This window comes from Ursus americanus, chromosome 28, assembly GCF_024610735.1.
Source record: "Ursus americanus isolate L20-20 chromosome 28, mUrsAme1.1.p, whole genome shotgun sequence".
Lineage (NCBI taxonomy): Eukaryota > Metazoa > Chordata > Mammalia > Carnivora > Ursidae > Ursus > Ursus americanus.
The window spans coordinates 1,381,279-1,407,608 of record NC_142154.1 but is presented as its reverse complement, the minus strand read 5'-3'; the positions used below and the strand labels follow the sequence as shown (position 1 = coordinate 1,407,608).

The following is a 26,330-nucleotide window of genomic DNA, read 5'->3' as shown; positions in this document are numbered from 1 at the left end:
TTACGGTTTTCCTTTTTATTTAATCAAAGACTGGTGGATAAACATAAATACAGCACAATTACTTCAGATCATTCTTCATATTGTATACACACAGACCGATGAACGTAATCTGAAAGAAACCTGCAGTCGGCAATGAAATGCATACAGCCTTTCCTTCCCTCGCTCAAAAAAATTTAAAAACACACAAACTTAGAATCTCATCAGCACACACTCTCTTGTGACAAATGATTCAGACATAAATAGTGGGTGCAAAGAAACTATATGCTAACATATGTAGAACCTTTGTTAATGAAAACCCAGAAGCAGCCGCAAGGATGAAGATACATTCAGTGACTGGTAACTAGTTGTGCCCTGAGGGGCGCCATCGACAGAGATCGTGCTGCAGAGAAAAGCTATGTACACACACAATGAGAAAATAAACTGCAAGATCAACGCATGCATGTTTAATACTGGAAAAATCACGGCCCTCCAAAATTTCTCCACGTTTGTTATAAAAGCCCTCTGCACTCAACTAAAATTAAAATGATCTTAAAAGGATAATACTTGTAAAGTTTACTTAAGTCTTTTCAGCCACAGAAACTGCAATGGAAATAAATGTTCAGAGTCATTTTCAAAACAAAAACAAAAATCTATTCTTCTGATGACATGCATGATTAAAAGGTCTATGCAAGATACATTGCTCTACATTCCCAATGACTAGGAAAAAAAACCTCAAGTCAATTTTTAGTTTGCGGATGGTCAAAGGATTTTGTATTCCAGCAGGAGTTCAAATCTTCTGGATCTTTTCACCAACAACTACTGGATTCTCTTTTCTGATTTTCTCAGCAGCATCAGCTTTGTAATTGTAAGAGCAATTGTGCACATCGGAGTAACGGTGCACACCACAGTAAACATTTCCACACCGGCATTCAAACCCTGAAAATGGATCGGTACACACACGTGAGTTGGATGGAAGGTCTGTTAAGTGCTTTAGTATCATTAATGTTAAAAATATCATGTATTTAGGGCAGATGTCTAAAGAATCATTCCAGACAGTTTCAGGACCTAATAACATTTTCACTGTTCACTAGTTGATAGCTGCGTTCCTTATCCCCATGTACAAATAGAGGTTTGTACCACAGCAGATCCTAACTCCTTCTCTGAGCTCAGTCTCTTCACTGTGACATGGCCACACTTCCTACCAAAATCAGGACTGCTACGTTGGATGGAAGACATTTCTCAAATCCACATTCTAAACGCGAAAATGAGCACACTGTCAGAAGGCAACCTTAAAATTTAGCTAAGAAAGGTGTCACAAGATCTGTTAAGAAACAGCACAGTATCTCCACTGGCTTCCCAGGGGGACCTCCAGTGCAGAGGTGACCGAGTTCCTGCTGGCTGAGGAAGTGCAGGGTCTGGAGTCCGGCGCCTAAACGTGAATCGCTTACTCATGTAGGCAGATTACTTAGCTTCTCTGAGCCTCAGTTTCTGCATCTGTAATTTTGGAATAATAAATTACTGTAGGGATAAAATGAGGAATGTTTTAAGTGCTTAACATTTAGTAACCATGCAATAAATGCTATTTATTTTAGGGAAATGCCCAAAGAGTTGAAGCCAGAAGAGATACGGAGTGTGCAGAGTCTGTATCAAACCGGTCCTGCTTCCCCAAATTAAGGTTTTACGGCAGGATGGAACTGCTGGCAATGGAGCAGAGGAGGCAGTATCTTGAACGCTCACACCTGATGGAGGCGCTCTCTACCACATTCTGTTTTTTGCTTCGGAAACATTCTGTAGCTTCGTGACAAGGAATGGCAAATGAAGCCAACAGCAACACCAGGCCGACAGGCTGGAAGAGACGAAGTTACTAAGTCTCAGCCCTCCAATCACGAAGTCTGAGAGTTTCTGAGATGTAAAAGACTGTATTTGGTACCAAAAATGCGTATTTTAAAATACCTGATTTGTTCATGCTTGTATTCTTTAAATAAACACATCTGCCAAAGTATGGGCCGGTCTTAAACACCTTTGACACCAGACTGTACTCCACTTTCCACCTTCTCTACAACCTGTTCCTTTGCCAGAGAAACCTTCCTGAGATCCTGAAAATCTCATCTACTCTCCTCAGCTCCAAAGTCAAATTTTTGTGGAGTATTCAGCACAATGCCAGGCACACAACAAATAATACAGGGTAATTCTTTCCAGCTGCGCTGCTCCCCGCCGTTGGGCCCAGCACACGGCAGCAGCCTTCTCTGGACCCCTGTCTGCCGCGGCAGCCGACTCCCCTCTCCACAGGTCGCGTGCTACAGCCGCCCTTCCCAGCTGGGGCCCCTCAACGCACCCCATTCTTTCCTTTCTCCGACCTTTTGTTCAAGCTAGTCTTTCTGCCTGAAATGGCCCTATTTCCATCTGTTCTAAGCCCTACTCATCTTTCAAGACCCAGCTGAAACACGCTGCCTCCATGATACTCTCCATGATGGGCCTCTGCTCCCCTTCTTTTATATGAATTAACTAGGACACCTGTCCCTGAACTTCCAAAGGCATCCATTGACTGCACTCAATCTACTTTATTTGCTAAACACCCAAACACTATTTCTAATACTTTTTTCTTCCTCTCTTAGTAGCAATACTAGCAGCTCTGTAGCAGTCATGTGGCGGCGCGGGGCTGACACCTCACAAGGGCCAACTCACTGCGCCCTCACGACCACCACCATCAGCCATTCTACACAGAGAAAGCACCTCTCGGCCTGCCAAGTACTTAAGTACTCCCCTGCCTCTGCAACTTCTGGCTCTGCCACGGCAGGAGCCACGCCTTTCACAGCACCTGGCACCGTGACCCGACCTGTCTCATGCTCTCAAACCCAGCTGGAATGAATTTTTAAAAGAAAATCTATTCATTCCACTTCCAGGTGTATAATTAAAGCTACTTTAAGAAAATTCAGATGCTGAAGTGTATCCAGTATTAACTCTCATGGGAACAAAAAGGAGCTCCATTGAAGCCAGGAACAGTAAGCCATGCGTTATTTTAAAAAACAATCAAGTTTAAACCATTGGATTTAGGCCCTTACCAGTAAGTCCCACTTTCTTCCTGCACATGAAACAGCGATTCTTTTTTTGTTTTGGTTTTTCAAGAGACTTGCTTTGCTCTTCAGATGGCTGCTGTGCCGTATCTGATACTGAAGCTGATAGAGACAGGAAGGCGGTAAAATGTACTCAGTAAGACTTTAATACTGGGTGGTGGCTGTCCCCCCCCCCCCCCCACAGTGCTCTGTTACTGGGAGGATAACTGAGGAGTCTGTTAGCATGGAAAGATGCTTATATTCAGTTACAAAGTAGACTACATAAGACACCCTTTTCATTAAATGTATGTACCTATGTTGTGTATCTCTACGTACGCACGCACGCACACACACACACAGGAACTCTAGAATATATATTGGTATGTTAACATGACTCTAGGTCTAGTGCCGTACTCCCTATCTTTCCTAGTAATTATGTATGTGACCCTCACGCAAATACTAGTTGGGTATTCTAAGGGAATGTGTAGAAAATGGCCACATGTCAACTTTGAAATATTGCTGGGGTCAGAACTATGTAGATTTCTCAGAGAACAAGGACAAAAAGGGCTGAAACCAAGATTAGGTGGAACACTATGTTTAAAGTTCTGAGAATGTTTCACGTAACACGTCTAAAATGTTAGGAAGATAAATTTATTAGAATGTTATAATTAGGATAATAAATTGACACATGTGAGCAGCAAAGCCAAGGCCAGCTGCACCAAGATTCAGTCAAATCACTGTGCCTACACCTGAACCAACGTGACCATCCTGTCCCTAGTCCCCTGACCCCTCCTGGACGTGGTCACCGGAGTCAGAGTCTGTCACATGACCCAGCACACAGGACGCCTCGCTCTGAAGCGGTGACATTCCGCAGCCAAGTTCTCAGCCTCTCGGAGTTTCTCGGCATCCGGTCCTCAAGGACTCTCCTGCTCAACCACTGAGGCGCCGGCCCTCTGCTCACACCATTTACAAGCCATCTGAAGCACACAGTCTTCTAGTCTCTGGGCTCCTGTCAACAGCCTTTCTGTGTGGAATGTCTTCCCACGCCCCTCCTGTCCCACTCTTTCCCTGGCTTACTCAAATTGGTTTTTCTTGTTTAAGCTTTATACTGTCAACTCTTACTCCATCCTCTACCCAACAACCTAGAACAGGAACCTTCCTATGCGCCCCTAGTACGGCCCACACTATTACAGTGGCCTGTCTTCCCCCCGCTTAGCAGTGAGCTCCTCCAGGGCCGGAGCTTGTCCTCGCCACTCCTGCCACAGCGCCTGCCTGCCCTAGCTCCCCTGACCACAGGGCAGGCGCCCCACAAAACCTGCTCAGCTGCATTCCTGAATGGCTCACCCACTGCAGTCATGTGGCCCGGTAAGTAAGCCCACCGAGGACGGGTGGTATCTTACTTCCCATCTGAATCTCCAGCACCCGTCACAGTGAACCATACATAGCAGATGCTCAAGCATTTGCTGTAATGGATTCTAACCTGCTTATGTTAATTATATTACCTCCCATCTTAACAAAATATGACAAAGACAAAACACCACAAACTAACAAGCAAATACGCACGGATGAACAACTCTGTAACTTATCACTCCACCCAGACGTTCTGACACCAGATAGGAGATAGCTGTGCTAACACAAGCATTTTATAAACATCTTAAACAGATCATGGACACATAAAACCTTTCATTATTAATGAATAAATACCCTCAGAATGTGAACGCCATGAGGGTAGGGGCTGAATGTCTTGCTTACCTGTTTTATCCAGAGCCCCTAGAACAGTATCAAGTAATGTTTTGCTATGTGTAAAGAGCTCAAAAATAGTTTAACGAGCCATCGGAAAAGAATCTCTTTATTGTCTTTGAAGTCTACAAGCCATAATATCTAACCTGTTCTCGCAAGAGATATTCCCATAAGCTTGTATGAACAATGCCTAAACAGCAGTAACAGCACTACTCCAAGAAAACTTATTCAACAAAACCGGCTGAATGACTGAGGCACAAACTGGAATCTGGAAAGGAGGGGAGTGAAAAATACGTCTGCTGCCACACACACACACATGCTAGCATACACAAATCTCAGTGAAGATATTTCATAGTATCGGCCCTAATGATCTGTCCGCGGCAGACGCAGAACCTTCAGAGTCAAGGAGCCACAGGCAGCCCGAGAGCTTATGAGCGAGGGCTAGCATCTAAGGCTGATCGCGGTCCACTAATGTTCCCAGGAGACTAAGGTGACCTTCGCTTCCCTCAAACTACTGACTGAATTTAAACATTCACCAAATCAGTTCCTGGGCAAGATGATTTAGTGTTGTGTAAATGCCCAGGATTCCTGGAAATTACCCATTTCCTTGTATGTGAGATTTAAGACCAAAGCATGCCTTATCAAACCCTTACTTATGTAAAAGGACACAATTCCATCTTTTAAAAGGGCCATAAACATATTGAACATGAAGCCAAAATAAGAAGTGTCCTCAGAACGAGGCAGTTTCTCACAGTGTGACAGGAGAACTGGACACCAGGTCAGCTGCTAGTTAATGACGGAGAACAGGCAGCCGCCTAAGTTCTATCTGGGGGTCTTCAAGGTCTGTTTGGGAGGCCTAGGCATGAAGGCTGGGAAGTACATTTAATTTTTTAATGGGAAACTAGACAAAGTTTACTGGCCAGTAATTTTAAGATACTTCACAAGCCCTCTGCTCTGGGTCCTGTTAAAAAAGTACACAACTGTAAGTATATAAACTATTTAGCATTACCTCTGTTACCTCTGTCTGGAAGCATATCAACACACATAATGAATACTAACAGGCAACCCAGGAGGCATCTGACAGCAGACACAATTCCCACATCATGTAACGTGCATGCCTTCCTCACACAGCAGGACCAGTCCCTGCCTTGGGGGTCAGACGAAGCTTGGTGCTCGGTGGGTTCTGCTCACCACTAATGCCCAGTGCCAACACCAAGCAGCTGCCTCAACAGACACTTACTGAATGAACAGACACTTTTCCAATGACCTACTGGGAGAACATTCATTTTCCTTCTCCTACTTCATTTTATGCAAAATGAGGGGCTGAACCAAATGATCTTTAAGTAACTCTTAGCTCAAAAATTCTTTACAAAATGAGAATATTTTAAATACTCAAGGGAAAAATAAGCCTTATAGTATAGCAGGGTCCAAAAAAATATACCAAGCCATAGAATTACTTTTATATTTTCCAGCCACTGTGTTAAAAAGCATAAGAAAGGCAAAGTTAATATATATTATCATTAAAAATGGAATCAGTATTTAAATATGAGATATGAGACATTTCTCATTTTTTTTTTTAAAGATTTTATTTGTTTATTTGGCAGAGAAAGAAACAGCCAGCGAGAGAGGGAACACAGGCAGGGGGAGTGGGAGAGGAAGAAGCAGGCTCCCAGCGGAGGAGCCTGATGCGGGGCTCGATCGCCGGGATCACGCCCTGAGCCGAAGGCAGACGCTTAACGACTGAGCCACCCAGGTGCCCTGTCATCTTTTTGATACTCAGTCTTTGAAACCTGTGCATACATTACACTTAGTGTAACTAGCAAACAAATATGTACTAAACTACCTAATTTCAGACCAGCCACATCTCAAGTGCTCAACAGCTACCCAAGACCAGCAGCCACCTTTCTGGACAGAGCAGCTCTGTGCAGGAGAGCAGTTTCTATCAGTGGCTATCTGGGGGCAAAGAAGTGTGACATCAATCTTCTTAAAACACAACTTTGTGTTAACCTCCAAAAAAAAAAAAAAAAAAAAAAAAAAAAAACCAAAAAAAGCAACCGGCCTTCACAAGGCTCTCTCCCTTAATCATCAGTTAGAACCCAGTACTTCAGGTATCTTCCATGACTTGCTTTAAACAACCTTCTTGGCTTTTGTTCCAACACAGCCTTGCTGGAATGGCCCCTCCAGCAAGTGCTGCTCCCATTGCCCCCAAGGGCATGCGTCCTGCTCCCGCAGAGAGCTCTCTTCACCACACCTGCCTCCCGTATAAATGAACCACACAACCTGAGGACTTTGTGCCTGGCTTCTTGTACTCTGCATGTTTTCAAAGTTCACCCCTACCATGGCAGGTATAAGAACTTCGATTCCTCTCTGGGCTGAGGAATACTCTGGGGTATGGACAGCCCACATCTCGTGTATCCAGGCACCTGCCGATGGCCATCTGGGTCATTTCCACATTTTGGTAACTATGAACAATGCTGCTGTGAACACTCTTACACATGTTTTCTGTGTGGACACGTTTTCAATCCCCTGGGAATTAGGAATGGAATTTCTGGGTAAAACGGGTAACTCTCTGACTTTCTGAATTAAATGTGTAACTGCCAAACTGTTTCCCAAAGTTGCTGCACCACTGTATGTCCCCAACAACCATGTATTAGGGTTCTAATTTCTCCATACCCTTCACACTTGGTCATTTGCATATCTTCTTTGGAAAAAATGTCTACTCAAATCCTTTTGCCCTTTAAAACACTGGTCTTTCTATTGTGGAATTGTAACATTCTTTATATACTCTTATCAGAGACACGATTCGCACGTACCTCTCCCACTCTGTGGACTAACCGTTTTGCGCTGATAGTGTCCCCTTGAAGCAAACAGGTTTCAGTGTGTCTGTTTTCCTCTGGTCGCTTGTGCTCCAGGCGCCCCACTTAAGGAGGCGCTGCCTAAGCCAAGGTCATGAAGACTTAGGCCTGTTTTTCTTTTAAACATTTTACAGTTTTGGTTCCTCTATTCTAGTATTTTGCAGTAAACTTTTGTATAAGGTGTGAGGCAGAGATTCAGTTTTACTCTTTTAACTGTCCAGCATCATCTGCTGAAGCCTACACCTCCCCTACTGGACCATCTTGGCACATGTGCTGAAAATCAACTGCCCGTGACTGTCAGCCTATTTCTGGATGCCGGTCCTGCCCCCTCGATCCACAGGAGTGTCCTCACGCCTGCACCTGCAGTCTTGGTTACTTCAGCCTGGGGTCAGGTTTGAAACTGGGAATTGTTAGTCTTCCTCCAGATCTGTTCTACTTTTTCCAAGACTGTCTGGCTATTCTAACCCAGCCTTTAAAATCAGAAGAAGTCTTTGATTTTTAATCCAGATAGCTTTCTCAAGTCAGTCTAATGGGACTGTTCCTCTCGGAGTGCTCTGAGCCACCGAGCTGTCCACTCAACTCTGTATGAAGTCAGGATCCCTTAGAGTTGGAGTCTGAGAAATCTAGTTCACTGTGTCAACGCCGGTGGCAACCCCTACCATTCTGACAATAACTCAGTCCTCCTAGAATGCGTCACTGATAAAGGGCTCAGCACATCATCTCATGCTACTGTTGGAAAGCTTCACCGTTCTCTCTTAGCCTAAGCCTCCTGTAACTGCCACATCCCTGTGGCATTGAACAGACTAAGAATATGCTTTGTGGTGTATAAGACCCATTTCACCTCCATTATTTCACTGGCTTCTAGCACCCTGTAAGGTGGATGTGGCTATTACTTATTCTCCTTTAAAAGTAATAATAATAAGGCTCAGAGAAGTAGGGTGTCAACATATGAAAACAGAACCTCTGGGGCGCCTGGGTGGCTCAGTCGGTGAAGCACCTGACTTCAGCTCAGGCTCAGCTCCTGGGATGGAGCCCCAGGTCAGGCTCCCTACTAAGCGGGGAGTCTGCTTCTCCCTCTCCTCCCTGCTCATGCTCTCTATTGCTATCTCTCTCTAATAAATAAAATCTTTAAAAAACAAAAAGGAGGGGAGGGAGGGAGGGAGAGGGAGGGAGAAAATAGAACCTCTGATGCAAATTCCATTTCTTTTTACTAAGGTCCAGGATCTGAGGGACTGAGAGGTTAACCAAAGTGAAGCATACTGTGCAGTAAGGCAATCAAATATGACGGTGTAAAGTGCTCCAAAACACTTTAAAAAAAATGCTTCTAAAACTAACTTTTGTGGACTGAAAATCTGACATTCCTAAGCGAGATATGTGAGGTATAATTATATGAGAAACATGCTGTAATATGTTAAATTCTCATTTAAAGAGGAGAAAAATTCTTCAGAGCCATGAGGACAGAATGAAAGCAGCACTACCCACCTGGTGGCAACACAGCCTAATCATAAGCAGAATACCTACAGGGAATGAAGCTGTTTCAAGGACACTAATCTGAAAACTCCAAAAAAGAATGTTAGGAAATGCTGGCTAGATGCACGGCTGCTACTCACGGACCCTCGTCCATCTGGGATGATCTTCCCATCTAATCAACTTCCCTGAGGGATGCAAATGGAGGAATACAGAAGAAAGGAGGTGTCTGGCCGGTAACCAAAGCAGACCACCCCACCCTGGCAATGGCGGGGCTGCGCATCCCAGTCTAGCGAGCAGTACAGCTGTCCGGGGATAGAATACTGGCCTAGAGTCAGGTGCCTGGATTCCAGGTCCAGTTCAAATGACCACAGGACTCAAGCCCAAGATTTCTTCTCTGTCAATGTTTGTCCTTCCACCAAACAGATGGAAAAAAACACTCTCTGCGTTTGTTTCTACCCAACAGGGAAATCACAAGTACATTTATGTTAGGAGTGTCTGTACACACACACACACACACACACACACACACACACGCACTCATTACTGCCCCCCACCCCGAGAATTCACTTTATGCCACTTCACTTTTATGAACCTACATTAGCACCTGTTTTTGCTAACAGAAGGATATCGGTCAAAGAGAATTTTCACTTTTATGAAATGGTAATTGCTTCTTTATACCATTTTAGTTTATAAAACGTTTCACCAAAATGCTCTAGTTTTGGATAGCAGAGAAACCTATATTTGTGTACATGTTTATAATAAAAGAAGACATTCTTAATTCAACAGCATAAGCAAGACCTTTTTAAAAACAAGGCTGTTAAGAGATTTTATGCACTGAGAATGAATCCTTTCAAACTTAGATGAAACTTATACCAGGTTTTTCAAAGATTCGGCAATGCTAAAATAATGAATGCTAAGTTTTTAAGAGGTACTTATAAGCCAATACTGGTTTAACCTTAAAAGTCATTGAAATCATACATGAACAAAGGAGTCTATAAATTTTTAAAACCCCTTACGATTTCTCCTAATACAGCTTCAAGACCACCTTCTGCATTCCTGTCCTCAGGGCTGGGTGCAGAAAACCACCCTGTTCTCCATACCCTGAACGGTATAAAAGCACTTTACACAGTCACGGGGGACCAACCTCTCGTCACCCTTTGTCAGACTCGTACAGTAATTGCTACCATATCCTTAAGCAGCACACATTTTGTTCATGACCAACATTCTAAACTTTGTTCCACTGTGAGACTTAACATCTTCATGATTAGTAGCCTGTTTTCATTTTTTCCTTAACTTAGCTCTTTCCAAACTGCTAAGCAACCCTTGCTTCTAGAAACTCTCCGACGTGGGCACCTGTGGGTTGAAATTAACCAGGGCCCAGCTGACTTTTTCTTCCTTTGCTGACTCCTCCTCCAACCTGCTCCTCCTAATTTTAGCTCCTCATTATTCAACGCGTGCCAAGGACTTCCAAATTGCAGACATAATACTCATCACACATCTGAATACCAATTATCTATCGACAACCTCCAACAGAGCTAATTCTGAAATGTGATCACGTCCAACTTACTGCGCGTGCATCCCGTCTGGCCACACCATCTCTGAGACCCCTGTCTAAAGCAGCCGGTCACTGCCACCGTCACAAAACCGAAAGCTTTTCCACCCTTCTCCTACTTCCCACACCCCAGGGATAACTAAATCTTAGGAATTTTTCTATTTCTGCCCTTCCTTAAATTTTTCTATTTAAAGAAAAAATAAAAACTTTTCACCTACAATATTTATTAATTTACAATAATATGCTGCATGGAAGAGAATGCTGATGTTGGCCAGACAGTACATTTTCCTGCGAAAGCAAAATCTACAAACAGGCAAATTATGCTAATCATTTCCTGGGCATGAACCCAGAGCAAGGGGAACTAGCCAGCTCAGCCACATTTAAACTTCAGCTAACATTACCAGATCCATCTGTCGCTACCGCACAAACACCACGTTCGATGGAAGGTCTCTTCGCTAAGTCATGTGCAGGCTCGGCCGTGGGCTTACCTTTCCGGAGCGTCCTTCTCCAGTGAGCCATCATCTCCACACAAGCACACGCTATCTTCCAGCCTCCTCAACGTCTCTCTACCATCTCTGCCCACCGAGAAAGCCTCCCTACATCATTCTGACCCACATGACAGGGATGGAAAGAGTGTGGGCAAGAACGAGAGGCACCGTGCTGTCAAGACAAGAAACTGAACGTAACGGCTATCCTTGCAGCCACACACGGGGAGAGAGGGACGACTGCCAGTCAAGTCAAACAGTCTCTCTAACAACGGAGTCAAAGGACAAGAGACCCCTCCTGGGCCACAGCCGCTTGCAGGGGAAATACTATTTAGGTTAAGTTGGTAAAAATAACAGCAAAAGAGAACAGTATGACATAATACCACTACTCATTCACTTCATTCTCAAACTAAACAAATTTACAATTTCCTACATTTACGTGGATGACATAATCGTCTATCAGTGGGAAGCGGCTCCCAACATGTCAGTTCATTAAATACCTGAAGATATAAAATATTCTGCTCATAAAGAAAATAAATACAAAAATATATTTTGGGCAGGCAATTTAAAAGAACCCACGCCCCGAGGCCCGTGCCCGGCCTGTGACCCTCTGCCACTAATGGAGCTCGAGAAGGGAGCCGGCTCGTGTGCAAACCTTGCAGGTCTTCTGTTTCAGGTCCTGCTTTGTCCACAGATGTACTGTCCACTTGGGAAGACGCTACAGATTCTGATAAAAGTGACTGATTTGATACAGGGCTAGAAAAGCAAAAATACATACATTTACAAAATGATCTCCATGCAGGAACAGTAACTAGAGTGACATAATAAGCACGAGTTCAACATAGCTAAGCACATCGTTACGACAAGAGTACTGTTCTGTAACTTCTGCATTAACCAGAGCGCCATGAAACCAGAGACCGGTGTGGCCCAGAAGTCCCTGGCGCTAGCGATAAGAGCAGCAGGCAGTGGCCTCGATGCATGAACTCAGCCCACGAGCACTAGCGCAGCCACGCCTGGCTTTAGGAGCCCGGGTACAACGCTGGAAAGGACGCGCTGGCGCTGTGCAACCGGGCGTCTCCGATGACGAACTGGGGGAAGGACTTCAGTAGAAACGTCATCCTTGTTTCCTAACAGCAGGACAAGTGAAGCAAGTATTTCTGCGTTTTCAGGCTTCTACACGGCGGGGCTTCACAGTGAGAATGGAAAGTGAGGGCACGGCCAGAACAGGGGGAGCGCAGGGCAACGGCAGAGAGCGGAGAGCCAAGAGGAGCCTGCAGCACAGGCACAGGCCCCCATTAGAAGAACCCAGCATCTGAATTCAGAAGGACTTCAGGGGCGGGATGTTATCAGGAGAAATAAAGGAAAGGCTGTTTCAAAAGAAATGGGAATTTAAAAGACACCTTCCCCGCTCCTCCCCAATGTAAACACAAGAAGCCTCTTCTAACTAGTCAGCAGGGAGACAGATACAGGGTTAGGCCAGTTAACCCTGAAGTGACCTGACCTCCGTCTCCTTCACAGCACTGATAAGACAGAGAACACGTGCTTGCTTCCTCTTGCACTAGCTTCCCAACCGCCACTCAGAGCGCGGCTTACCTGGGCTGCGCGGATGCAGACGAGGAGTCTAGCGGTGACTGAGCGTCTGGGACACTGCCGTCTGTGCACTGGACGGGTAAAGATTCAGACAGACTACTGACAGAAGCTGCTGCAACAGAACCACAGTTCATATTAGGGACTCTGCTCTGGGCACACCAACACCTTGTCTAAAATAGAGAACACCTACAGGGGAAATAGAGTAGACAAATCTTGTCTTACAACACGTATAATATGCTGCTTCATTACTTTTATTTGAAAAATTTCAGTAATTATCCAGTGGGAAAAAGGTAATTTGAACCAAGAAAGAAACCACACACCAACTAAACTGTATATACTAATAAACTGAACCCCTACTTCTCAGGACTGCAGGTCACTCGCACGCTCGAATTCATACACATCTTGCAAGTACTAGTGCACAACCAAGGTGTTTGACACAAAAGATAGGGCAGTTAAGGCAAATATAAGTTCAGAACTGAAATCTGTGCTCAGCACATAGGGTTATTCTTTTCCCTATTCTTCACAAGGCAGAAATGTAGGTGGTGATTTAATGAAAACACAATTTATATTCATTTCATCTTGGCCTTGAGAAAATTTGGAGAAATTCTGATTAAGTGGCTCTAGCTTTTGGCTTGAACACGAAGCAACAACGAGAAAGCCCCCATGCAGAATTCTGCATGAACTAAGTAACAGCCTTCACTGACGGCTACAGCTCTGTGAAGCCCACAGTCAGAATCCTCCTGATGCTTGCAATACAACCACTGACACAAAAACCCACCTCCACAACCCAAAAGAATCCTCGGACACACAGAACGCACCCAGATACCCCTTACTCTCAGTCACACTGCTGCACCTGTCTTCCCTCTCTCTAAAGTCAGCTGTGACCAACTGTAACCCACTCTCTCCTTCTGCAACTATCTCGATTTCAAAAGTCATCCCAGATAAAATAACCAAGGTCCTCATGACCCTCCCTCCTTTACACCTGACTTACCCAGATACCTGCACATACTCGGAGTATGCCTGTGTTTTCATAAGAGAACAGAGTCCTGTAGCACAGCAAGTAAGGCTGTGGAATGCATTTGCTCTGGTTATTTTCAATGGGTAAGGATACCACTGATAATGAAGACATGCAAGGAGGAGTTCTCCCGACAAGAACGCAGTTATATAAGCACAATGTGAGAGTAGGAGAAAGTATCCGGTGCACCGTGCTATCCAAATCTATCTCAATGATGAATACTGCTGGGTTTTGACAGAATTACTTACCAGGTGGGCTTATTCTACCATTACTACTGTTCTGTCTTTGAAGATGTTCTTTATAGCATACTGAACACATGCCATTTGTACGAGGGTTTCCATAAAATCCGCAGCCAGTGGAACAAAGCATAGGCACTTGGCTGTGATTAGTTTCTTGAGCCATGTTCCTCTGTTGCACACCTGAAATTTACACAGAATTAGTAATGAACTCAGACACAACTGCAGCCACACATTATCCACATTTGCTTTATGTAATAACAAAAGAAACCTCACATACACCCCTGCCCTAAATCATTCTATATACCTGTCTCAAGACCTAGGGCTAAGGTAGAGAGAAAAAATAATGACCAAAAGATACAAAATGAACTTTTATTCCCAACCTTCTCGACACAAGAAGGTCTGTACTGGCTCAGAAAATGTAAACAACTCTACGGATAGGTCTGTTCTGAAGACTCCACATCACCAGCACGTTAAGGAAAACCCTTTAAGGCTAGTTCAGTTTGGACTCTTAACAATAAGAAATACATTATATGTTTTGCTACATGTTATACTATTAATTTCTAAGCATTAGCACTTTTGCTCGAAGTTCACTGAGCATACTTGTATAATTTATTCTGTTTAAAAAGCGTTTTACAGAATACCAGTGCTGGTGAAGACAGGAGGAAATGGGCAGAATGTGGAGGAAATGAGGAACTGGCCCAATCTTTCTGGCAAACAATTTAGCAATTCACTGTAAGAGCCTTACAAAACTGCCCTCAGAACCAGTCACTCCCCTTCAGGGTCTTCAACAATACCTAGGGTATAATCAGAAAAAAGACCAACACACACAAGGGCTATGCTCCCCAGCACTATTTATAATGTTGGTAAATTACAAATACATGCTCAACATCAGGAGAATGTTTTTCAAAAGTTATGAGTTATTAAAACATTTCAGTAGAATTTTTGGCAGAGGAGAATGTTGATAACAAATGAAAAGACACAACATGAAATGTATATATGATATGTTGTCAATTTGGACAAAAAGAGAATCTACAATCATCAATTAGGACAGGAAAGAATGTATCCAAGGACGGCAAAGCTAATGGTACTTTCTGATTTGTACATTTTTTTGAACTTTTAAAATCCTCTTAAATGAAGGTAGAACTTGTCTAATTGGGAATGAAATATTTATTAAGTGTTTAAGATGGAAGAGCGGCCATGACACAGGGCTGTCTGGAAACCACACGCAGGCAGCCATCAATCACAGCAGATGGAAGAGCCCTGGGTGCCGTTTCTCCCACAGAGTGAGGGATCCTTTGGCATGAATAACATGACAGAAGGTAATACCACACTATTAAAAAAAAAACTCAAAACCCTCCCAAATGAAATGAAGGTTACTCCAAAATGGGTGTGTTATGAGTCTACGCAAAAACCCTAAGAGATAAGAACCACCAAAGGAGGACAAGGTTTTGCCACTTAAGTTGCCCTGAATTGATCAACAATGAAGGAAAGGATTCAATGTTTATCACTGGCAGGGATTTTCTTTACCTAAATTGTTTGAAAAGACTGTTGGGGGAAGGAGTGTACTTAAGGCAAATTTTAGAACCAAGAACAGTAATGCATTTAATAGGATTACAAAACAAGGCAGCAGGTTTTGCATTTGCCTTTAAAAAGGACTATCCTAAAACTACTGAGAATATTTAAACCTTTCGCCTGGGAATACAATTTGGCATTTTGACAAACCTCTTTCTTACTCCATGATGGCAAATCACTTCAGAATCCAATCTCTCTGTACGGGGCTACTTTGGTAGTTCTATAAATATACATATCAAATGAAAAAAAAATAAGAAAGATGGGATAGAAAAGCTAATGGCAAACATTCTGTGGGGCTTTGTGGCCTCTGTTCCCGGGGGACAGTGTGTTTGTCTGGTGTTGGTTATCAGGGTAACTGCTCAGGGTCATGCATGTAGCTAGTAAGTGGTGGAGCTTGGACTCAGTCCAGCCAGTCTGGCTCAAAGCTCTTGTTCTAAATCAGTGTTTCTCAAAGTGTGCTTCCGTGGACCCCTAGGGAGGTCAGAACCGTTTCCATACGAACGCTAACTAGCTATTTGTCCCTTTCACCGTGTTGCCATGTGCACTAGTGGTCACGCTCCCAGAGCCCCATCAAGGGCCAAATCAGGAGAGTGGCCCCAGTACTAGCTGTAAGCCCCCCACTACATTCTCACAGCAACACAACTAACTTTATTAAACCGTGACCCTGAACACAAGTCTTAGTGATACTTTGGGTGACTCTGGAAAGTCTGCACAGTGCTCCTGCTGCATACAGAAGCGTGAAGACGGCGGGAAGCAGAGACACTTGCCCAGCTGCTCAAGCTGCAAGCGGCTCCAGTCACCTTTTTCATGGAAGAGGTTTTTTATTTCAAGGAACAACTGGCAAAGCGTGGTTATTTAGACTTGCATATACTGCAGACATTTTCTCAAAAATGAACAAAGTGAGCCTGTCACTTCAAGAAAAATAACAGTATTTATTGCCAAGGACCACATTCTAGCCAAAAAAAGCTTCACAAGTATCTCCAATTTTTAGAGTTTCTGATAAGATCAGTAGTGATATTAATGACATGTTTGTGGTTGGTACTATATCAACATCTGGAAGATCTGTGTAAGTCAGAGAACCAGTATTTTCCAGTGACAAACGTATGATGGCACAAAATGATTCATCAACCAGGATCCATTCAAAGTCAAAGACCAATGAATTTTCAAGTAATGGGATGAAAGTTTTTATATACAGTTTGAGATTCTAGACTGCAACTAACCCTTTAAGAATCTCCAAATTGCCAAGTTTTGGTTATCTGAAAAGGTTAAAACATTCCCTCCTTTTCCAATGACCTATCTGTATGATACCAGTTTTTCTTTTTAACACTGTAACAGATTAAATGCAGAGCCAACTATGAGAATCTTGCTGTTTGCAAAAATGTCTAACAATGCCACTTTTCTCACTAAACCTTTTTGGTGGTGATGGCAGGGGTAAGGGAAGGGATGGTTATTTTTAATAAAATATTTTTAAAAATTAGTATTTTGCCGTTTTTCTCAGCTTTAATTTGCAATAGGATATTTCTACATATAACACCCATAAATCAAAGTTCTTCAGGGTCCCCAGTAATTTTAGAGAATATGAAAGTCCTGAAACCAAAAATTTTAAGAATCCACTGCTGTAAACCATGCATTCCCAGTGTAGACGGTATCACCTCAAGGGGACAAACACCAACTCTTTGGGGGAAGGAGGCACACAAAATACCTCACTCTCTATGTATAAAACACAGATATACATGGAATACATAAATAGTGTGGAGATACATACATATATATATATATATATATATATATATATATATATATCCATAAATACAGTATATCCATGGAATTAAAATTTCATGGAGGTGGAGGCCAATTAGGAAAAAACTATTTTAAAAAGGCTTTTGTCAGGGAGGAAATTAAAAAAAGAGAGCTTGAGAAACACTGTTCTAAATCACCATTATCCTGTGTTGCCCATTAATGACATGACAATGGTACTGAGAAGGTGGGAATTGAAGGGACCTTCTCAGGTGGCACAGATAAACCTTCAGCATCTGGCTAGCAGTCACAAGCACCCAGAAAAGGGAAATATTCTAGTTCTTTAAAACTTGAATAGTCACAGATTAGAATACAACCACCAAACTTTTATTCATAACTGCTCCTGAACAAAATTCAAAAACATGCAGCACTAGCAACTTCCCCAAGCCAAACTGCCCTGCACAGCAGCAAAGTCATAATGATTCTCATAAGTTGAGCTTTCTTATTAAAAACAAAACAAAACAAATCTATTATTTTGGCAGGTAAAAAGCACAAAGGATTTCACAAGCTATTAAAAAAAAAAAAGACAACTTTATTTATTCATTTTTAGGCCACAAAATGTACCTTTCTGTGAAGACTAGCAAAAAGAACCACTACCATAATCTTAGTTTATCCCAATGTGCAGTGGCAAAGAGGGAAGAGCTGTGGAGAAACTGAAGTCCTGCCTTCCCGCTGCTGCACCTTCTTGGCAGGTAAGGACTCTGCGGCCATCAGTCTGGCACTCAGGAGGGAAGAAGGTAAGGACTCTGTGGGGCCATCAGTCTGGCACTCAGGAGGGAAGAAGGTAAGGACTCTGTGGGGCCATCAGTCTGGCACTCAGGAGGGAAGAAGGTAAGGACTCTGTGGGGCCATCAGTCTGGCACTCAGGAGGGAAGAAGGTAAGGACTGCGGCCATCAGTCTGGCACTCAGGAGGGAAGAAGGTAAGGAGTCTGCGGGGCCATCAGTCTGGCACTCAGGAGGGAAGAAGGTAAGGACTGCGGCCATCAGTCTGGCACTCAGGAGGGAAGAAGGTAAGGAGTCTGCGGGGCCATCAGTCTGGCACTCAGGAGGGAAGAAGGTAAGGACTCTTCGGGGTCATCAGTCTGGAGCTCAGGAGGGAAGAAGGTAAGGACTCTGCGGGGCCATCAGTCTGGCACTCAGGAGCGAAGAAGGTAAGGATTCTGCGGGGCCATCAGTCTGGCACTCAGGAGGGAAGAAGGTAAGGACTCTGCGGGGCCATCAGTCCGGCACTCAGGAAGGAAGAAGGTAAGGACTCTGCGGCCATCAGTCTGGCACTCAGGAGGGAAGAAGGTAAGGACTCTGCGGGGCCATCAGTCTGGCACTCAGGAGCGAAGAAGGTAAGGACTCTGCGGGGCATCAGTCTGGCACTCAGGAGGGAAGAAGGTAAGGACTCTGCGGCCTTCAGTCTGGCACTCAGGAGGGAAGAAGGTAAGGACTCCGCGGGGCCATCAGTCTGGCACTCAGGAGCGAAGAAGGTAAGGACTCTGCGGGGCATCAGTCTGGCACTCAGGAGGGAAGAAGGTAAGGACTCTGTGGGGCCATCAGTCTGGCACTCAGGAGCGAAGAAGGTAAGGACTCTGCGGGGCCATCAGTCTGGCACTCAGGAGGGAAGAAGGTAAGGACTCTGCGGGGCCATCAGTCTGGCACTCAGGAGGGAAGAAGGTAAGGACTCTGCGGGGCCATCAGTCTGGCACTCAGGAAGGAAGAAGGTAAGGACTCTGCGGCCATCAGTCTGGCACTCAGGAGGGAAGAAGGTAAGGACTCTGCGGGGCCATCAGTCTGGCACTCAGGAGGGAAGAAGGTAAGGACTCTGCGGCCATCAGTCTGGCACTCAGGAGGGAAGAAGGTAAGGACTCTGCGGGGCCATCAGTCTGGCACTCAGGAGGGAAGAAGGTAAGGACTCTGCGGGGCCATCAGTCTGGCACTCAGGAGGGAAGAAGGTAAGGACTCTGCGGGGCCATCAGTCTGGCACTCAGGAGCGAAGAAGGTAAGGACTCTGCGGCCGTCAGTCTGGCACTCAGGAGGGAAGAAGGTAAGGACTCTGCGGGGCCATCAGTCTGGCACTCAGGAGGGAAGAAGGTAAGGGAATGAGAAGGCAGAACAACTCCTTAACTGCTATACTATGGGATTAGAAAGCTGCTAGCTAAGTCAAGGCAGTAAAGAATGAGATTATCAGACATAAACAGAAAAGTTCACTAGCATGGTATAATTTAAAAACAAATGTCTATGAATTGCAGAAAATTCAGAAAATGTGGTTTCTGACTCTTACTGTATGTAATCAGAACAAGAGCCAAGTAAGCGCTCTCCCCTGAGATGGTACTGAGCAGATGCTAAGAGCTGAGAACCATCTCCCCTGTTGTATTTTTCTCTGGAACCCAGTGCTGTTGCTACTGATGTCCCTGTTTTAAAAATGAAGAACTGATATTCAAAGAGATTTAATAACTTGCCCAAGGTTCAGTGGGCAAGACACTGGGTCAGTGTCTTTTCCTTTATCTCCTAAAAAACAAAGAGAATGACTTTCAAAGTCCATCCTGCCCCTACTAAACCTATAACTTTGTGGGCATTCATGAATTGTTGTTCTTTTCATTTGAAGATAATTTAAATTTTCACTCACTTATTCGACCTTAAGATATTATGCAAAAGCTTTAATGAGCGTAACCAAGCTCTTGAGAAAATTTGTTTTTCAAGTCTTTTTACCTAAGAAATTCTCATTGGCATAAGAGGCTCAGGATCAAATATTTTAAGACTGCTAGGAAAATTCATTACCAATTATTAAAATTCTGACAAAAGAACAGCAGTGAGTGGATGTAACACAGACTCCATTATTGCCTGCAAATACACCTCAATTAAACTTCCTTTCCTCTACTTTGTGGCCAGCGTTTGAGTCACCAGGTTCCCATCATTCTCATTTTGAAGTGTCCCATGCTCTAGACGCTCATCACTTACTGCACAGTTGGGTTAATAGTTTTGTTTTGTTTTTTTTTTTTTCTATTTTGTTGCCCTTCCTCCCAACCCATTTCTTTAGATTCTCCTAAAACGCCCAGTTCGCATCTTTTACTTCCATTTTCATCACTGCAGAACTGGTCCAGAAGGGAGCACTAGACCTAGCCTGCATGTCCTATATAACTTCCTCCCAGCGACCCAGTCTCCCTAGAAAGCGAGCTGCGTGGGGTCAGGCTGGCATCAGTTTGATCCCCAGCTCTGCCACATTTCTCACCTGTCACAGCCTGGACACGTTCCTAAACTTCTCCAAGTCTCAACTCCCCAGGAGGGTGCGCATAGCACGTGTAACCAGATGAAGTCAGCACGTATCCAGGAAGTCAGGAAGCACAGACAGAGCCTGGCACACAGCAGAACTCAACAAATGCTCTTCCTCTGCGGCGCCTGAAAGCACTGGACCCTCCGCCCCCATCTGCTGGAAACCAGCTCCAGCTCCAGCACGCTGCTCCTTTCTTGGCGAATGCCCGCTGCTTCTGCACTCTGCCTACAACCATTTTGATCTCAGGATCCGTTCCAATTCTACTTCTTCTGGGTCCACTTCTGCCCACCTCAATCCTGCTCTGCTTTCTCCCTAAAGAAGCATTCATCCTTTTGGGGCCATTCAGCTGGCCCTCACTCCAGTGCTTTCCAGCAGGCACATCACTTCCCACTAAACTCTAAGTTTCTTCTTCACCCCCCCTCCTTTTTAAAGATTTTATTTGAGAGAGAGAGAACACGAGGAGGGGGGAGAGGCAGAGGCAGAGAGAGAAGCAGACTCCCCGCCAAGCAGGGAGCCCAACGTGGGGCTCAATCTCAGAACCTTGAGATCATGACCCGAGCCGAAGACAGACGCTCAACTGACTGTGCCACTTGGGTGCCCCTAAACCCCCTTTATGCCTAATATGAATCCCACAAAATATTTTCTTGAATAAAGACATTTCATTATTGTTAGAAGTATTCATGTCAGGCAAAAAATGGTTGCCTTCCATGGAAAAGGGGAGTAAACACTGACGCGGAATGTTCCACACCCGAGTCCTCATAATTTATACACTGAAGCTGTGTCTCAGCAAGAATGACCAACAGTCAGAGACAGCTGTAAAACACACAGCTATTTCTTCATTTCATTGCTTCTCTCTCTCCTCTGGAAAGAAACTGGTTGGAAATATCATTACAATGATGAGTTGTCCGTAGAAGCTGTAACTGGCCAATGAGTGAAATTGCTAGCATGTACTAATTTCTTTTAAAATTGTTAATATTCAAAAATTAGGGGATGAGGCGCCTGGCTGGCTCAGTCAGTAGCGTGCGACTCTTCATCTCAGGGTCACGAGTTCAAGCCCCACGCTGGGCATGGATCCTGCTTAAAATTAAGAAAAAAAAAATTAGGGGATGTCACATAAAAATTCCAGACTTCTAGCTTCTCTCAAAAAATACCAAGACCTGATAAGAGTGGACTGATGTTGCCTAAATTAAAACCCAGCAGCTAGGAGCCGTGTCAGAGCCTGTGCTCTCAACCCAAGGCCACCTTCACTTTCGGCCGCCTGACCAGTCTTACAAACATCAGTTTTTCACTTCTAGGCTAACACCTCTGACCTCTTCAATTTGGGGTCTTTACTAGTAACTTCAGAAAAAAAAAAAATATACGTACGTTGGGTTAAATAAGGATGCACACTGAACTCTGAAACAGTACTACAGGCACAAAGTGGTAAGACAAGGTTTCCCACTACCCACTGCCTTTTTAATCACTGGAATACCACTTGGAATTGGCTAATTATCTTCGTAATTACCTCAAATGGAGATCCCAGAAAAGGGCAAAGTAGAATTTATGCTACGCTATTTTTTTGTTTTAATAATACTCGAAAGAGGAACACTCATCCCGGCATAAGTGCCTGAGATTAGTACTTCTGAGGCGTCCAGTAACCCCCCAGAGTTACGGGCACGTGGGTCTACCAGCCATCACACAGGCAACGCACCTATGTCCTGGGGGTCAAGGACCTTTGCAGAGACGGCAAAAAAAATCTGGGAAAGTTCATAAAGCAAAGAGATCAGAAAGTATGACTTGATATAAACTATCTGGGACGAATGCTACTCACGCTGATAAAAATATAGGGACTTTGGATTGGGGTTCCTACTGTATGGAGGCTGCTTGGTAGTTGTGTCTCTGTTCAGCGGCCCCCCTCACCCTAGGTCAGCTTGTCTTTCTTGCTGTTGCTTGGGCTGAAAGACAAAAAGGCTCCATCTAGCTCGCGGGAGGGTAGCATCGTTGGGGGCACGATACACTCATTCTTTCCCAGCAAATAATTAACTCCTCATTTCCAACAGACTAGGTTATATGGCTCTCATTGGCTGCATTCGGCCCAACGATGTTTAAATCAAGGGTTGTCAAACTGACAGTCAATATTTTAGGCTTCACGGGCCATACTGTCACTGTCACAGCCACTCAATTCTGCTGTCCTGCAAAAACAGCCAAGCAGTACCTAAACTAACGAGCATGGCTGTATTTCAAAAACACTATGCTTATGGCCACAAAAGCCTGAATTTCATAGAATTTTCACATCACAAAATGTTACTCTTCTCATTTTTCCCCCAACCACTTAAAAATATGAAAACCATTCTTAGCTCTGAGGCCGGACAAAAACAGGTGACAAGCCCAAAGTCTGTCAGCTTCTCCATTAAATGAGGTGACTTTAGGGTAAGCACCACAGCAGACGAGGCAGGGGCCAGGCAGACACAGGACCCAGGCAGAGGCACTTAACTGTGGGCTTCTCGGATCCAAACTAAACATACACATTAAGTACTATTTGCTCTTGCTAAAGTCTTGTCTCTTAATCAAGCAGTATATGTTTACCAGCCAGGAAGGGAAAGGACTAGAAAAGGCAGTCTCTCACCCACACCTGCATCCTCAGGTATGGTTTATACTGAGAAGTGCAGTGACCATGTGAAAAGTGGCAGAAATGTTCTTGGTACAAACCCACCTCTGCTCAGCATGTGGTCTCCCACTTACCACAGTATCTGAGTGACTACATCACCTAGTAGCTGCCCCTGAAGACACCGGCACTCCTGAAATGGGTAGTTGTGGACAGCCTAGCATGTTCTTTCCTCAGCCCTTCAGGTAACAGAACCTCTTTCGTGTGGCAAGAACATGTCGTTCCTGTGGGGCAGGCCTCGCCGCCCCTCTCCAGGGCCAGACCTGTCTCAGAGGTGGGTGCGTGACTCAAGCTGGGCCAGTCAGTCCTCCCTGGATTTTACTGGTGCTGCTGGGAAAGAGGCCGACAACGTACACCTAGGTGTGGCTGGGGCCATCTTTGTCACAACGGAGAGTCTCCACATGACAATTAAAATAGGGTAAGCAAAGTCAAAATGGGTAGGGAGGGAGGAGAGAGCCAAGATCAAACAGGGACTGAACTCTGGCGTCCACCTTGCTGAGCGCAGCTCCACCCCTCAGACTTCCCAGTCACAGGAGACAAATCTTACTTCTGCTTTAGTTAATTTGGGCTGCTGTCACTTGCAATTCAAAGTCCTTAGGAACGTTAGAATCTGGTACCCCTACGAAACCTCTCCAACTTAAGGGAATGATCCGTGCATATCAAATTGAAGGTACCCCATTAGTCCAAGAGAGATGTCCTAGACAGTAAACAAAGAAAAAAACCCCAACAGTTTCCAGTGCTTATCGTTCTTTTCACATAGAAAAATATCCAAGTGGGGAGGAGGGGTAAGTGGGAGATGGACATTAAGGAGGGTGCCTGAAGTAATGAGCACTGGGTTTTATACACAACCGATGAATCACTGAACTCCAGCTCTGAAACCGATAATACACTATGTTAATTAATTGAATTTAAATAAATAAAATTAAAAAACCCCATTCAAGTCCCGAGTGTAAAGCTTAAACTTTCACAAACTGTGAACACCATAAGTGGCACCCCCATAAGAACCAGACCACCACCAGTACCCTCCAAATGCTTCCTCACACCCTTTTCCAGGTATTACCCTTTCCCCAAGTCACTGTGCCGACTCTGAAACCCCTCCAGTAGCTCTCCCTGCTCTCCAGCTTTTATAAATGGAATTGTGGAGTGTATACACATGGTTCCTGAGCTTCAACCAGCTAATGTGTCTAACTGCAGTCCATTCATTCTTCTTGCTATCTAGAATATTTGATTGTACCAATAAACTGCTATTCATTCTAATGTTGTTAGGAGTATGACAAATATCGCTGTTTGGAACATGACTGCGTGTGTCTTTTGATTAACATACATACGCATTTCTGCTGACTATACACATACCAGGGGTGCTGGGTCACACATAACCCCTGCTTTTCAAAAGTTTGTGTTCTGTCACTTCAACTTTACAAAAGATCTACATTAGTACCTGTTTTGAGAAATCCGAAGATGATTTTTGCTTTTATGAGAAAAGCCACGAGTGGAAACAGTGCTCAGAGTTTCGTCTGCAACAAGCTATTTCAGGGACACTGCGCAGCCCCATCGCGAGAGCAGCCCCCGAACCCCTTCCCCCACAACCACACTCAGCACCTCGGCATCCAGCCGCCACGCCCTGGAACTGCGTCTGTGAGCATCTGTGCTTTGGCTTGGTTTATGGTGTGTACGCGTTAGCATTGTGTCCTGAGGGGCCAGAAAAGCCTAATAAGCGAGATGATGTTTTGGGTCTGGGAATGCTCGAAGAATCTTCCATATAAATTAATGGTAATGGCTTCTTCACTGTAGCCTATTCAGCTTCCAGAAGGTTTCAGAGGCACGCTCTACTTGTGGGCAGCGAGGAAACCTGCACGTACATTCCATCTTTGGCAGGAATTACACCAGTTTCCCGAAGTGGTCATATAAACCTATACTCTGCTGGCAATGAAAGAGCATTCCAGTTACTCCGCATCTCACCAGTATGGGGCACAGTCTGCTGCACTGGGCTGAATGGTGGCCCCAGACATGTCTATGTCTTAACGCCCGGAACCTGTGAACATCACCTTCTAAGAGAGGGAGCTTCCCCTGGATTTCTTTGGTGGGCCTAAACTGCAAGAGGCGAAAGGAGTTCTGAGACATACACATGGAGAAGGGGGTGCAGAGACAGAGGCAGAGCCTGGAGTGATGAGGCCACGAGCCAGGGAACGCCTGCAGCCACCAGAATCTGGAAACAAGGAAAGCGTTCTCTGCGGGAGCCTCTCTGCAAGGAGCATGGCACTGCCAACACCTCACCTTGGACTCTGGGCCTCCAAAACTGTGTGAGAATAAACCTTCACTGCTTCTGAGCCTGCAAGTCTGAGGTCACCTGCCATGGCAGGCCTGAGAACCAATGCCCGTGTCTTTCTATGTTCAGTGCCTCATGGGTGTGCAGTGATGCCTCGGCAGCCTTGTGCTTCCCGCTGTCACGAAGACTAAGGCAGTGAGCACGTCTGCATGTGCTTACTGGCCAGCTGGGGGTCCTCCCGTCTGAAGCGCCTACTGAAGGCTTTCGTGCGTCCTGTCGGACTGACTGTTCACAATCCTGGTAAGCGGCTCCTGTATGTTTATGTCCGTGATGTACTATGTCTCTGCTTACTTCCCGGTCTGTCTTCTCAATTTCAGTCCCTCACCTTTCACCATGAGGTCTGCTGTCCATCTGGAGCTGGGGTTTTTGCAGGGCCTGAGCAGAGATTCAGACCCTGTGTTTCTGCATATGGCTACCTGGTTAATCTACAACCATCCATTGAAGAGACAGCCCTTCCCAACTGCATCACAGCCTCGCCTCTGTCCACACGCCGGGCACCACATGTGCAGAGCCTCTCCCAGACCCTCACTCCTAGTCCCCTCGACTCTGTCTATGCTGTTCTGAACCACTATACTGTCGATCTGGGATATCTGGTATCAGCTCAGGTTCAAACACCTAGCATGTCCTCAAGATTGTGCTGTTCATTCTTGGCCCTTTGCATTTCCATACAAATTTTAGATTCAGTTTGTCAGTTTCTATTAAATAATAAAAAAGATAGGATTGTGTCAATCTCCAGATGTACAAACACAGCAT

The 26,330-nt window shown here is 44.8% G+C and overlaps 1 protein-coding gene across 6 annotated transcripts in view; it reads right to left on the bottom strand.

Annotated features, from left to right (window-relative positions):
- Positions 1 to 26,330, bottom strand: part of ZFAND6 (zinc finger AN1-type containing 6) — a 68,397-nt gene continuing 42,067 nt past the window's right edge. For 5 of the 6 annotated variants that reach the window (XM_045813181.2, XM_045813178.2, XM_087856577.1 and 2 more), the window contains 5 exons: positions 13,988 to 14,158; positions 12,728 to 12,836; positions 11,790 to 11,890; positions 3,042 to 3,155; positions 1 to 915 (listed from right to left, as the gene is read on the bottom strand). In XM_045813181.2, the coding sequence (XP_045669137.1) occupies positions 767 to 915; positions 3,042 to 3,155; positions 11,790 to 11,890; positions 12,728 to 12,836; positions 13,988 to 14,141 (627 nt within the window). In that variant the 5' untranslated portion in view covers positions 14,142 to 14,158 and the 3' untranslated portion in view covers positions 1 to 766. The remainder of the gene's footprint in view (positions 916 to 3,041; positions 3,156 to 11,789; positions 11,891 to 12,727; positions 12,837 to 13,987; positions 14,159 to 26,330) is intronic. The other variant, XM_045813183.2, reaches the window with a different exon arrangement.